The sequence below is a fragment of the Lissotriton helveticus genome, chromosome 6 (genome assembly GCF_964261635.1).
Source record: "Lissotriton helveticus chromosome 6, aLisHel1.1, whole genome shotgun sequence".
Taxonomy (NCBI): Eukaryota; Metazoa; Chordata; class Amphibia; order Caudata; family Salamandridae; genus Lissotriton; species Lissotriton helveticus.
This window is the reverse complement of record NC_136067.1, coordinates 939064916-939079835: the sequence shown is the minus strand read 5'-3', so window position 1 is coordinate 939079835 and position 14920 is coordinate 939064916. Positions and strand designations below refer to the sequence as shown.

Below are 14920 nucleotides of genomic sequence, written 5' to 3'. Positions count from 1 at the left end.
GACAAATGAAGAATGTGTGGTTAATCGTGCCATTTTTAAGGACATCATGGTATTGGACAATATCAGGGATTACAAATGGATAGGCTATGTCAGAGACTTTCTTGAAAAAATAAATTGCCCCCAATACTTTGAGGATCCACAATCAATGGAATGTATATCCAGAAGCGATTTGAAATACTTGTGTATGACCTACCTCAAGGAAAAGAGAAATATAATGGAGGCAAGAAAAAAGACTGTCTCTGCCCACCAGGATATTATATGTGGAGAGAATTTGCAGCCATATCTTTCACTGTATATGTCTAATCATGAACGGTACCTTTTGACCCGATTTAGATTGAATATAGTTTTTAGGACATTATCATTCCCCGTGATGAATTGTTGGTTGAAGGACTTATGTTTCTGTCCATGCGATGATGTTTCCCAACAATCGGATATACATATTTTATTTTTTTGTAAATTTTATACCTTCCTCCGAAAGAAACTTATCATTCCTATTCTTAAAGATCTAAATGTTTACAGATGCCGCCTAGCGTTTACAGAGTGCCAGAAAATGGATACTGTTTTTATGGTTGCCTCTATTGCAGAATTTTTAAAATTGGCTTTTAAATGTCGTAAATCAATGCAAATGGATTGATCTTTTTTATTGTGTATATGAATTTAATATTGTTGATATGGATTTAATTTTGTTGTTTTTCTTATTTTGTGATTTTAAAGGAAAAATACTTACTCGACCTTTTGTAAATTGCACCTTACATGCTACTTTTATGGTTATTTTCCCTTTTTAACCGAATAAAGTACTTTTGAATCTTGAATCTTGAATCAGTGGCCTTAATATAATATACAACATGCCTATCCTGAAAATCGCACACGGGTCAGTCCATCGTGGACCAACAATGTTCACTCCTGGTTTACTATCTTTGCCAAGTGCTACTAATCGCCTCTAGCCTTCCCGTTTGCAAGCCCAGAAGAGTCTAGTTCATGCCACATTGTTTTTAATTTCCACATCTACCGATTGAAACCTTTCCGATGAGATGGCACTGGATACGAAAAGTAACATGTATTTAAGATTAGCTGCAACATCTGCTTGTTGACACCTTCATAGCTGCGCCCCCCTCCCCCCAAAAAAAGCTCAGTGTCTTTCTCCCACTGCTCTCACTCTTGAAATCCGCACCTGTCGTTTAAATTATTTGTTTGCAGCATCTTAAAAACATCATCTATGCTGTGAACTGCGTCTGAAGCAAAGGTACCATCCACTCAGTAGTGTAAAATTCAGTCCAAATAGTAAATACCTAATCCCCTTGTTACCAACGCTCAGGACATCTTTGTGCAGAAAAATGGCACACATTATCCTGCCTTAAAAAGGGTTTTGCATAATTTTACCACCGAACGCCACCTCCCCTTTTATCTTAAAGTGAAATTATTCAGAAAAGCTAACCTCGTGTTACTCTGGAAACTCATGGCCCATTCTTTGGAACGTGGGGCATCTTTTGGTCTCCATTTTGTAAAAGGTCTGCTAATTAGCATGCGGGTGGCTAGCTGTCTGTCACACGGGAAAGTTCAAGTCATGCGCACATCATTGCTTGCATGTATTTAATCCACAGGAAAACAAATGCCATGCAATTAAGAGTGGCCTTTTGGAGCCAGAGGGCGTCTTTTAAGCAAATAAAGTTACAAATCTATGCAGCGCTTTTAAATACTTGATTTAACAGGCAGGTCGCTATAGAAATTAATCCAGCTACAGAGCGTTACCAGTTTTATATCCAATGTATTAATGTATCCAGGGCTTTAAATGGGATGACAAATCTGGGGGGCCTCTTAAAGAGGCGTGGCCGATGTAATTAAGAGCGTGGCTTAAAGACACCTAAACTAAAAATCTGTGTTTAGCATAGTGTGCCGCCCATCTGGCATTCCTTGCATCCAGATATATAATACAAGTAACATTACACCTACTTACCCAAACCAGGCCTATTAGCGTTGCCAATGGTTGTTAGCCGCCTAAGATAAATAAGCAACAACTATGGCTTTGTTGCAAATAATATTGAAAATGCTTCAGTTCTAAAATGATGAGACTGTGAAGGAACTATAAGGAGACTCTTCGAAGTTAAATCAAAAGCAGTGAAGGGTGGAACTGCTGAAGAGTTAAGATTTTTCAGTTCATCGAGGGTGAGGGCAAAAATGGAGAGCCCGATAGAGACCCCTTCGGCGCCTGATATTTAGAACTGCCGGTGCTGAGCACCGGTAGGACCCGGCCCACTTAAAGCCTTGACTTTATATGAAAATACTTGTGAAATACTTGCATTAATTTACGAAGGGGGGGTTTGACATGAAGGCTAACCTTAAAAGCGTAGGAACCCGTATCTTTGCAGTTGATGTTTTTGTTATGCTTGCCAATTTTCTGTGAACATTGTGTCGCTTAAAGTCCGCATATCCGATGTTCTTGCACGCTTTCTCCCCTCTGGTTTGTATTTTGAATGCCATGCTTTGCTCCCATTGCAGAAAAGACCTCTCGGAGGCGCAGAAGAACAGCGAGGATTTGCGCGGGAGGCTGAGGCACCACGAGGCTCTGCTCGCGGCCAGCAGTTCCAACCGGGCAGGCGGCTTGTGCTTGAAGTGTGCGCAGCACGAGGCTGTTCTCGCGCAGACGCACAACAATGTCCACGTGCAGGCCATCGAAAGACTCACAAAGTAAGTGCGAGTGGTGACTGTCGTGCCTCACGCTTGGTGTGTTGACTTGCTGCTGGTTGTTGCTACACACTTGCAGATATTTGCGAAGTCACCTCCATGTATTTTCCATAGTGCAGTAAAATAGTCCTCAACTTCTGGAAGTCAGCAAAGATTTTAAATATTTTTTTTCATAGGGTAAGTAGAGGATGTGGCATCACGGCTAGAGCGGTCGACCTCGGAGCTGGGGAACCTGGTTCGAGTCTCAGTAGTGATGCTCAACATCCTATGATTCTGGGCAAATCACTTAATCTCCCCGTGCCTAGCAAAAATGAATGTGTCCATCTGTAATGCAACTGGTGCTCATTTAAAGCGCCCTGATACCTTCAGGTCTAGCTCGCGCTATATAAAACAAACAAAAAAAACATGTGCATTAGATGGATAGTTGAAAGTAATGAAAGAGTTCTGTGACTCAATAGAGACACAAGGCTATATGTATTCGATTTCGTAAGGATGCGTTCAGGTGGGTGTGTAGAACCTTCCTTGGTGGGAAGCTGGGTGGGCTGGAGAAGCCCTGAATTATGATGAGACCTATCCTCTGCCCCACCTCTGTTGCTTTGCGCCTCAGACTGGCCCATGTGTCAGGAGAGGGACAAATCCTCGATGGTCAGATCTCTACCGCTTTATCTCCAGCATGACATATTGGTTCCACAGGTCTTGACAGAGCTTTGGGCAGACAGGTACTTCAGCTTTTTGTTTCCCGGTCGCTGATCGTTGTGTGGACAATGTACAAGTGTCTCAAGTAAGGTTCTGGCTCACCCTACCCACCAACAATCTTGAGGTGTGTACTGGTTGCTGCTGATGCAAAAAAATACAGTATGTAGGGCAGAGCTAATTTTTCAGAAACCCACTGGCACCCTGACGCACCCACATTACTGTGGTGAGGGCGAGTGTTGTAAACCTGAAAGACGGCAGTTCAGGGAAAGAGGCATTGTGTCCGTAGTTTTCTGCAGTAGGGTATTGCAGGAGTATTTATCAGAGGCATATTCCAGCCTTCAGAATGCAGCTGTTAGTACGAAATATACGGAAACATGTGACAGGCGTTTTTTGGGAGAGTACACTCTTGCATGATATTGTGAATTGGGTTCCACAATTAATGTACATATTGGAAAAATCCCCATCTTTTGTTTGTGTAATATTTCCAAAAAAGCATCCGGTGAAAGAAGCGGGAGTAACCATTGTAATATGATGAGACACATGTTTAAGAATTTCTGCACATTTAGAACAATTTGTTTTTTATAACACACTTTATTGGGTTTTGGCTCAGATGCATGACCACACAGGCCAAGGAATACACTAAGGATGTTGAAATAGGTACACCCATTAATAACAATAACTACATAACTTGTAAAGACGATCCCGCCCGAGTACCATATGACACAGCACGTACCACACAGCAGACAGAAATTAGTCCTATACAACAGTCTCTTATCAGTCCCCTCTATATTGGCATATTTGCTCCTCAAGAAGGGCACTAGGGGAGCAAATTGGATCCAGAACGATGCCCCTATAGTCCGCCCACTGCTGCCAGTCCTTGGGGTGTTCCTGGGGGGCAACCTCTTGCTTGGTATACAGCGATCTCCAGCCCATATAATTGTCGAATCCCTTTTTTCCACACCACAGTGGTAGGGGGTACATCCGCTTTCCATGCCTTGGCTATATCCCTTTTTACATTTTTTTACATTTAGATCAATTTCACAATAAACTTGTGTACATTTTGTGTGGACGTACTAACTAGCTATTACCATATAATTCCTAATTAGTCAATAAGCAAATATTTAAAAATTTAGAGGGCGAATGAAAAATTTCCTAGCTGTCGTAATGGAAAGTTTCAATTCTATTAACGACATGGAGACAAGTATTATGCTGTACTTTCTTCAGGTTATTCCTTCCAGCAGCCATATAAAACAAATAACACTTGTGAGAAAGTCAGTCAAACTATTTGTCCAATCCATAAACACGGACCCTTTCATAGTCCTTTTTCCCTTTTGCTGCCTTCTCTTTCTTCGTGTGACAGAAGCCAACTAGAGATGTCTTCATTCTTGCTTAGCCGAATCAGATCCTACGAAACATATGTACTTATAATATACAGAGTTTGCATATCACCGTAGACAACATATTCAAAATGCATTCTACTGCAACATACTAATTATGAAAGTATACCTATCCTAACGATGTATTACCCTGGGTTGGAGCATACTTGTAAAGATTTGGGTGGGCTAATCCTCACCTCTATGTCTTTAATAGAATTGAAACTTTCTGTTACGATAGCTAAGAAATTTCTCATTCTATGTCAAGACCAGAGACGAGAATTAATCTAGTGTAAAGCTTGTCAACCACCAATGATGCAATGCTGGGGACTGGTCAAAAGTAAAACCTTTTATGGTTCAAATTTGTTTTTTATTGTTGCAAACATGAGCATAGCATAACCAACCAGTAAAGCCACTGTAGCACTTACGATGGTGTTCCTTATTACAAGAATGCAACAAATTAACTCCTCCCAAAGTCACCGCTCCCCACCCTTTAAGTAAAACCTTTTAAAGGTTGAATCAGAAGACGGTCTGCTGTATTTAGGATGTCCTCCAAACAAGCCAGAAGGATATACTTTTGAACAGTTTTGTGTCAATGCCAGCTTCTAGCATGGCCCATTTAACCCATCTTGCAATAGTGGGAGATGAGACAACTTTATACAGCTTATTAAGGGCAGTTAGGAGCTCCCTCTCCCAATGGGGACGAATATCCGCTGTCATTGTCTCATATGCCTTAATACATCAGACCACACACAGTTTGGGGGAATCTGGAAAGGAAGGGTAAGAAACCACACGTGAATTACACTTTGTCCTCCTGGAAATATAGAAGGTAACCCCATCTGGGGTGAATACTGTACCTGTTAGATCCAGAGCTCTGACATCCGAAATTTGTCTACACGATAACAAGCACAACAGGGTAGCCAGTTTGGCCACTAACTTCCTCCTGCAGAGATATTTATTGGACTGCCAAGACAGAAAAAGTTCAAGACTTTGTTGACGTCCCTCAACGTGGAATACCTGTGTTCTGGAGGAAGCAAGAGATGGATGCCCTGAAGAGGTTTACGAACAAGCGAATGTTGCCCCACGGGGTGATCACCTATTTGGGAGTGACCCACTGAGATCGCCGATCTAAAGGTATTGATTGATCTGTAAGCCAACCCTTCGGAGGCTAAAGAGGTGAGGACATTTAAGACATGGACAACACCGGTCCCCACCATATCCAAGTGTTCCTGATGACACCAGCCCAACCATCTAGACCAAGCCGATCTATACCGTTTAGTGGGGATGTTGGCCTAGACCTTCAAGAGGAGAGATGACCTACGGGCCAGAAAAACTGAGGGATGTAACTTCCAAGGACTCGTGTCTTGCACATGACAGGAGTGCCAGTTTTCTACTTGTTTGGCTTTTCCCTTAAGATTCTCTGCCATCACTGAAAGCTGATAATCGAGACAACAGTCCCAGACGTTCCTGGCCAGATCTGATAGGGTCTTGGACCTCGTACCACACCCCCCCCACAAGTGATTGATGTAGCATACTGCCGCTACGTTGTCCAACTTGAGCAGGGCACAGCATTGCGCCCTGTCCTTGGTCCAACATTTAACTGCAAATGAGCCAGCCAGCAGTTCCAGGCATTTGTTATGAAGGGACTATTCAAGCCTTGGCAATTTTCATCCTGCAGAGAAGTCCCCACACCATGCGCCCTAACCTGTGCCTCTGTAATCGGATTCTATCACCATGTCTGGAAGGGAGCCAAATATAGTCCGACCATTCCAAGCCTCCATAAGGGCGAGCCACCACTGAATCTCTTATTTGGCTTTTTCTGTCAAAGGGACCACTTGAGAGAAGGTGAGTCCTCTTCGATGGTGGAAGGCTTTGAGCCGCTTTAGTGCCCAATAGTGAAGAGACCCTGGAAAAATTGGCTGAATTGAAGACAACAAGTGTCTCACTACTCGAGCAAGTTGCTGCAGGGAGGTGGAAGGCCTGGTGGCCATACACCGAAGTTCATATTTGATACTGTTTACTTTCCTAGAGGGAAGGCTTAGAGTGGCCCAAACCGAGTCCACTTTGAAGCCAAGAAAACTAGAGATTGGGTTGGAGTAAGGACTAACTTAGTCTGATTGATAATCCAAGAGATTAATCACCAACAGAAGTTGGATGAAGAGATTCTGAGGGCATTGATCAAGGAACAGCCGAGGTGCGTCCATTGGGGCGTAGGGGCGTAGCCCCACTAAGCCTGGACGCACTGTCGTCAAGCACTGCAGTGCACACTAAATATTTAAATGCATCATTGGTGGCAATAGCGCAGCAGCGCTACTAGTATGTCCGGGAATCGGGACACACCCGAAGCAATCAGGGGGTGGGGCTGGGCTGGGCTGCTGCAGCTTGAGTGACAGTCCACACTCAGCTGCAGCAGTCTGCGCATGTGAAATTTTGGGCTGTAACTAGCCTCAGCATGCGCGGTTCAGCCTTCTACTACCTTCCCCTTAGAGTTGCACCAAGGGGGGTGCTGCTTCTTACAGCCCCCGGGGTTTCAAAGTGCGAGTAGTGACTGTGCCCCCCTAGCCAATCCTGGCGCTGCTTGCAGAGCCAGTATTGGCTGGTCCACCAAGCAGAAGGGCAGGCAATCCATTATTGGATGCCTCGCGTGGGTGGTGGCACGTACTGCCTCAGCCGCACTTAATGGCCAATCACTGTGTGACTTTATGTGAAGCCATGCAGTGATTGGCCATTTGGGGATGCGCGCGCCGCTGGCTGGCTGCTGAGTGCTTGTAGCCAGGTCGGTGTCGTTAGGGCTCGTGTGCAGTGCAGTCCGACTCCCCACATGGCTACAGTCACTAACTCTCTGTCCGTTCCCTGGCAGAACTGGACAGCGTTTTTTGGAAGTACACTGTACTAGTAGAAGTTCAAGTGAAAGGTGTCTGACTCGACTGTGGCACTGGTAGGATATAGCCTTCTTTTCAATTTGGGCGGGCATGAATCGAATGGAGGCTTTACCATGACAAAGGGACAGCATCCCGGAGAGGGGGCTGAATGGAAAGGCAGCTGGGAGAGGAATAGACCACCAGAAGCTGCTTTGTGCGCGGAGCAGGGGGTGTCCCGGCCTGGCTGGAAGGCGAATGTTTGTACCGTGTCATTGCCCCCTGCTGGGACAGGCCCAGTGTCGGTGCTCACCCAGAGCCGGTTACACATTAACCTTCCACCTCTCGGCGGGGGGAGCCTGCCCCAGCTCCCCCTCCCTCCTCTATCTACCTCACTCTCACTCGGCCTCGGCACTCTTGTGACCTAGTCACTCGCATCACGCCAACTCCTCCTCACTGTCTCACTGCCCTCTTGTTCTCCACGTACCTACTACGCTGTTCCCTTCTCTCGCCCTCCACCTCATTGTGTTTCTGTTGCCCCCTACCACCACCCTTCATATATTCTGTCCATATCTGTTGTCCTTTCCCGCTCAGCCATCTTGCCTCTCTTTCCGAGCAGGAAAAAATGTGCTGTGAAACCTTTTGGATGCATAAGCTGTATAACTCACATAGGAAAGATAACATATTTTAATAAATGATCACTGAAGCAAGGTCAGTATTTATTTTGAAAAGTGAAACACAATTGGAAAAAATAGCGTTTAGTTTGATGTTTTTCATACAAATTTTCGCAGGGGAAAGGAAAACGAGGGCCAGAGATGGACTGGTTTTTTAAATGATGAAATTAAATTTAAATAGATGTAAGTGATTTGGGAGGCGTTCTCCGGTACTCCAGAATGCAGAAGATGTGCACTTTATATTGCGTCGTTTTATTCTGTGCAATTTTCCAAAGCTCTACAATTTGGTCTGTCTTAGGAAACGGTGTTTACAATTTAAGATGCTGGAAGGCTTTTGTGCTGCTTGTCAATTACGCCTCACATAGACTAAATGATATGTTTGTCAAAAAAAGAGGAAAAAAACCCATCATCCGGCTGGCAGAAGGTTTCTTTGTGCCTTTGAAAGCCTACCTATTCCTCTCAAAAGTGCATTCACACAATACGCAGCTTCTTGTTGAAACGCCCATTGTAAGATACAATTAGGCATTACAGGACAAGCCCCCGATCGCCGCAAAGCCTAGTGAATCTTTGTTCAACTATTTCCACCACAAAATGTTTTTTTTTTAAGCATCATGCCACAGCGCTGTATTGAGTGCAGAGAAGCTCATGATCTTTTAGCGTCTTTTTTTATTTTTTCATGCACACAGATAGCAGATTCCTTTTTTGGTAACCCATGCTTGGGAGCGATGTGCCTGTGTGAGTCCAGGGTTAGTGACGGCTTGTGAGTGCAGGTTGAGCTGTGTGCCTGTGTGAGTCCAGGGTGAGTGATGTGCCTGTGGAAGTCCATGGTGAGTGATGTCTGTATGAGTGCAGGTTGAGCAGTGTGCCTGTGTGAGTCCAGGTTGAGCAGTGTGCCTGTGTGAGTCCAGGGTGAGTGGTGTGCCTGTGTGAGTCCAGGGTGAGTGATGTCTGTGTGAGTGCAGGTTGAGCGATGTGCCTGTGTTAATCCAGGGTGAGTGATGTCTGTGTGAGTGCAGGTTGAGCAGGGTGCCTGTGTGAGTCCAGGGTGAGCAATGTGCCTGTGTGAGTAAAGGGTGAGTGATGTCTGTGTGACTGCAGGTTGAGCAGTGTGCCTGTGTGAGTCCAGGGTGAGTGATGTGGATGGGTGAATGCTGGCTTAGTGATTTGTCATGGAAGGGTGAGTAATGGGTCTATGAGTGCAGGGTGACTGTGCCTATGTCAATGCAGGGAGAGTGATGTATCTGTGCAAGTGCAAAGAGACTTGCCTTGCTACTTCCAGAGATGTGTTCGCCAAGCCACCTATTTTGTTTCTCAAATTTGCTTGAGAATGCAACATTTGCCCACTCTTTTTTTCAAAATGTTCTCGGGGGAGAACCTCGGAACCCCCCATAAGTGGTTTGGGCTCGTTCTCTCGCCACAGTGCAGTATTTTACCCCACCACTTTCAAATGTCACCAGCCTCCCCTGTCAAGAAAGAGGATGTTGTCTAGGTATACTATAAGCCAAATGCCCCGTGCTCTGAGGTATTCGCCCACTGGACGTGTCACCTTAGTGAAACACCATGGGGTGGGCGACAATCCGCAGGGGAGAGTCGTGATCTCGAATGGTTGCCCTCGCCACTGAAATTGGAGAAATCGGCAATGTGGCAGAAAGATGGAAATGCTCAAATACGCATCCTTGAGTTCCAGATGCACCATCCAGTCGTTGACCTAAAGGAGGTCCCTTAACACTTGACTGCCTTCAATTGTGAAGTGTCTGAACTCCAAACACTCAATGAATTCGTTGAGATTGATGACTGGATGTTGCCCACCGTCCCTCTTCTCCACTAAGAAGAGGTTGGTGAGGAACCGTGTGGGATGTGGTAGGGTCTGCAGAATGGAGCCAAGTTACGCGGAGTTCCGTGAGCGGCGTCGTGCATTACCTCGCACCGCATGCACTGATTTTAAATGCTGGGTGTTTGTCTCACACTGCTGCATCACGCACAGCACAAGAGGGCGCAGCTTCTTTCTGCTGTTCGAGTAGAGGTTCTACTTGAGCGGCAGCTTCCTCAATGCGAACGGAAGGTTTCTCAACGTGAGCGGTAGTGACCATCCGCGACTGCCCGTGTTGAGAAATCACGCTGGGAAGCATTCTAGCGTTGGATTTTCGTTGGCATGCGTGAGCAGAGTGCGAAAAATTCCATGAACGGAGCAGAGTTCATTGACCCTGTCTAGCCTTAGCCTCTGCCAGGGGCTTGAGGTTGAGGCCCGTTGACTGAGCGCCCCTGCCTCGACCAGCTTTGCGGAAAACCAGGGGTGGGGCTAAAATTACATTTAATGGAAGCCGGGGTTTTGTCCAGCGAATTAAAAGTAGCCACAAACTTCCCTAGTTCCCGGAAGAGTGGGTCACCAAACAGCCATCCTTGCGCTATTGGGCCTGCCTCTGAGGTGGTGAGGTCTCCCAGCTTGGGATCGATTTTGATAAGTAGTGATCTGTGCCTCTCAATCGAGATGGCGCAGTTTGCGTTGCCCAAAAGTTAACCAAACAACACCTCGGGGGAAATGAGGTTACTGGACACCTTAGCAACTTTTACCATATAGAGGATTCTCGTTAGTGGACAGGAAAGGTAGAGGAGTTTGTCCTGCAAAGCTCACCAGGACCTATCTATACCCTTTTAGGGTTTCTGATATACTTGGCTAAATAGGTGGCCATGCGAGAATCAATTTCTGGGGTCAACACCACCTTATCGCCCAGAGTTGGACATGGGCATTCTGCCTGGAGGCAATTACGGACCTCTTTGTCCAAGGGCATCGCAGCCTCCCCACGACATAGGTGACCTTGTGAGGCAGGGTTTACTATGCGAAATGGGGGGGGAAACAACTCCTCAGGATCAAGCATGTCCGAGGGCACTTTGTGTGGGGTATCCCCCATCAGAGTGTTGCAGTTTGACGTGTTAGGGTTAGGCGAAGGGCACCATGGTCAAGATCCCATGTCGTGCTGTGTTTCGGAGTCAGAGGGGTGGTCCGCCCCATCCCGGGGAATAGGGGAGGGAGAAGGGTATCTGTAGCACGAGGTTGCGTACCTGAGGGTCCGGTAGGGGCATCAGTTATGGGTCAGATCCTAGTGGCTGAGCCTGGTTCATGAAGGCCCATTTCAGCCTCGCGAAAGCATCCAGGTCTATGCTTGAAGTAAGGTCTCTCTTGTGCTTAGTGTCCGTCCCTGGCTTACTAGGCTTCCCCGGAAGTAAAGTGACCAGGGTACCAAGAATTTCTTTCCTCGAAGGGAGGGGTTTAAGGCAGTGTTCTACCATTTGTGGTAGTTTTTGCTCCAGAGGTGCCACCTCCTATGTCATATGCAAAAGAAATAATTGATGGACGGAATGCTACTAGATATTTACAGAGGCACTCCATATATGGGGTCTCCCAAATTTAGTAAGTAAATCCATTAGGGCAAGTTCTGTGGGGAAAGAAGCACCAGGATATCATATGCCCAATGCGGTCAATCTGGGTCTGCATACCTGGGCCTGTGTCGGATTTGAGCGTTACAAGTATGTGCCCGTGAAAACAGAAGAGAGCGTGTAGCGTGGCACTTCCCAATACTTACACACCCTCCACATGACGTAAATGCTACAGGTATGTGGTGCAGGACAAACTAATCCCCTTCTTGGCTCCTGTCTGCTCTGCTCTGAATAAGTCCGTATCGGAGTGAGCAGGAGCAGAGACACTCTATATGCTTGAGGGTGTGTTCACATAGCACCCTCATTGTGGTCAGAGGACCTCACTGCGTGTGCCCCACGCGCCGCAGCGCAGGGATCAGAGAAAAGCAGCCGCGGAGGGCCGACGAGGCGTTTCCCCAGCCACGCAAAAAATGAAATCACACGTCATGCATGCACATAACTAAATAAATGCAATTAGCACAATAAGAAAGTGATGAAAAGTAATAATAAGTAGTCTAAAGGCCAGAGGCACTTATCTTTGCTGCTGGAGCAGTGAAGAAAGAGTAGGGAGCAAATGGGATAAAGGACCAAGAAAGGGTCCCTCTTTATGGATTGGACAATTTGTTTAATTGGCTTTTTCCCAAGTGGGAAATGAAGTCCTGTTATATTTTTTATATGGCTACAGAAAGGAACAAAGTGAAGAAAGTACAGCATAATCCTCTCCTCTGGTCCTGACAGAATTCAGGAATGATTCTGAATCTGTTTGCTTTGTTACTGCTTGTGTGGTTGTACGATGTTCATGCAAAATCTTTTTTGCCAAAGGAGTGGAATTTTGCATAACTTTGCATGAAAGGGAAGTCTGCAGTTCTACTTGTATTTCAACAGCAGAAACAAATCGGCACATCTGTTAATAGTGGTGGCTAATGGTGGAAATGAAAAGGACATTTTCATCTGGCTTAGTACAGTCCTCATATAATGAAATGAAATAAATGCTAAGGGATTTGCTTAGTATCTAATTCATAATTGTTCAAAACACGTTATATAATTCATGGGTTCATGGGTGCCGCTCGCAGGAGGGACTGTTGCTGTTTTGGCCGCAAGGAACTACGAGGACCAGGAGCAGTGGGCTCTAACACACCTGTGCCGCCACGCCCCCAGCCCGCAGCGCTACTAATCTCCTCGTGGCCCCCGCTTTGCGGGTGCCGCTCGCAGGAGGGACTGTTGCTGTTTTGGCTGCAAGGAACTATGAGGACCAGGAGCAGTGGGCTGTAACACACCTGTGCCGCTACGCCCTGTAGAGTGCTTAGAAGCATGTATTCTGTTGTTTGTTGTCATTTGCACGCGCATCTAGTTCTGACAGCTCACACGTGCTGTATGTTCTGTTTCTGTAATTGCGCATCTCTTGAAGAATGTTTACCTTCAAGAGATGCATTTCTCGAGACGTCTTAAACCAGTAACTCCCAACTGTTATCCTAGGCTCTTATGCAGTTGGAGGTTGCTGAGTGCAGACGTGCTCCCGTGGATACGCTGATATTGTAGAAATAAACCTTTCTACTCAACCTGTTTGCCTCCTGACTATTCCTGCCTAAACGCAATATATCTTCTTCACATCTTGACGACGAAGGATGGTTTTTGACAGAAAACAGCGTATCACCAACTTTGCACGATCTTAAAATGTCCTCATCCATCGCTTGGAAGCTTCGTCTCATCTCCACGTCCTGAAAATCCGCTTCAAATCAACTCCTTCGGCAAGAAAGCGGATATTTTAATCCTTTTTGAGGATTCACAAGCTCATTGGCGGTTCCTCTGTAACGTGAACGAGATCTCGGTCTCGCCCCAGACACACGTCATCACGCGCATGCGTGCAAGAGCGTAACCACGCATCAACGCCATTTTGTTTCCTCCTAAAGAGCTTGTGTGAGTTCCCATGGTGACGGTTTACCGATCGTCAAGAGAATAACCGATCGGAAGGAGAGGGAACCTTAATGATGAGTAGCGCTTTCAAAATTTGGGTAAATCAAAGTGGATAACTCAGAATTTTATTCCTAATTGAGAGTCTTAGGATATTTAAGTATTTTGAGACGTTTTCTTTAAAAAAAAAAAAAAGTTGTGGTTTAAACTGACTCATTTATTGTTCCAAGTAACATAGTTTAAAGGAAAAGAAAGTAGTTTCTAAGAATTCTTTAAAAAAAAAAAAAAAAAAAGGGAAGAATGGTTACAAATCAACAGATTGTAACTTTGAATTACTTTTTACCAGTCCCTGGTAAACCAAAAGAACCATGGAGACTTTGGTTTAAATATTTCGAGAGCTACTTAGTTGCCATAGGAGCAGATGAGTACTCTGCAAAGAGAAAAATGGCAATTCTTTACAGTAATTTGGGCAAAGAAGAAAGACAAATTTTTAACAATTTACCAAATCCACTTCCAGCTTCTGGTAGTGGGGATGCCATGAATGAATATGCTGCTGCAATTTTGAAATTAAATAGGAAGTTCCTTGAACAGCCCAGCGTCATGCTTGAAAGGTTCAATTTTATGAAAAGACGTCAGGAGCAGGATGAGACTGTAGAAGAGTTCATTTCTGCATTAAGGAACCTTGCGTCAGAGTGCAATTTTGGAGCATACTTGGACACGGTTTTAAGAGACCAATTTGTGTACAAATGCTGCCACAAAAATATACAAGAAAGAATATTGAGCTGCAGAGACCCTTCCTTGTCTGAGGTTTTAGAGATGGCAAAAGGGATTGAGAGATCAATCATCTCTTCAAAATGCATTACTGAAAACACTTCACCTTTTCATCAAACTGACTCGAGTGTAAATGCAGTATATTCCAGAAATAGACAATTTCAGAGACCATTTCAGAGGTGGTCAAGTACATTTTGCTTTCGGTGTGGGTCTAAGACACACCTTGGTAATAGTCCTGTATGTCCGGCTCAAGGCAAAAAGTGCACCTTTTGTCAAAGAAATGGGCATTTTCAATCTGTTTGTCGAAACAAAAAAGGTTTTCAAATCAATAATATTTCTTCCTTTACAGATGAAGATTCGGATGTTCAAGTTATTAACTCTGATATGAAAAATGCAACCATTAGTTCTGTTGACATTGGTGTTTCTCAAGAGGTGCAACAGAGAAGTTTAGTAAATAAGGAAATTCTTTCTATTCACTTAGTTTCCATTCTAATGGTTGATTCCACTGGTATGGAACGTGTGAAGGATCCTACTTGTGAGG

The 14920-nt window shown here is 45.1% G+C and overlaps 1 protein-coding gene across 1 annotated transcript in view; it reads left to right on the top strand.

Annotated features, from left to right (window-relative positions):
* The window catches only part of SDCCAG8 (SHH signaling and ciliogenesis regulator SDCCAG8), a 1463224-nt gene that overhangs the window by 268101 nt on the left and 1180203 nt on the right, over nt 1–14920 (top strand). The window contains exon 8 of the mRNA XM_078648583.1: nt 2497–2685. Within this exon, the coding sequence (XP_078504709.1) occupies nt 2497–2685 (189 nt within the window). The remainder of the gene's footprint in view (nt 1–2496; nt 2686–14920) is intronic.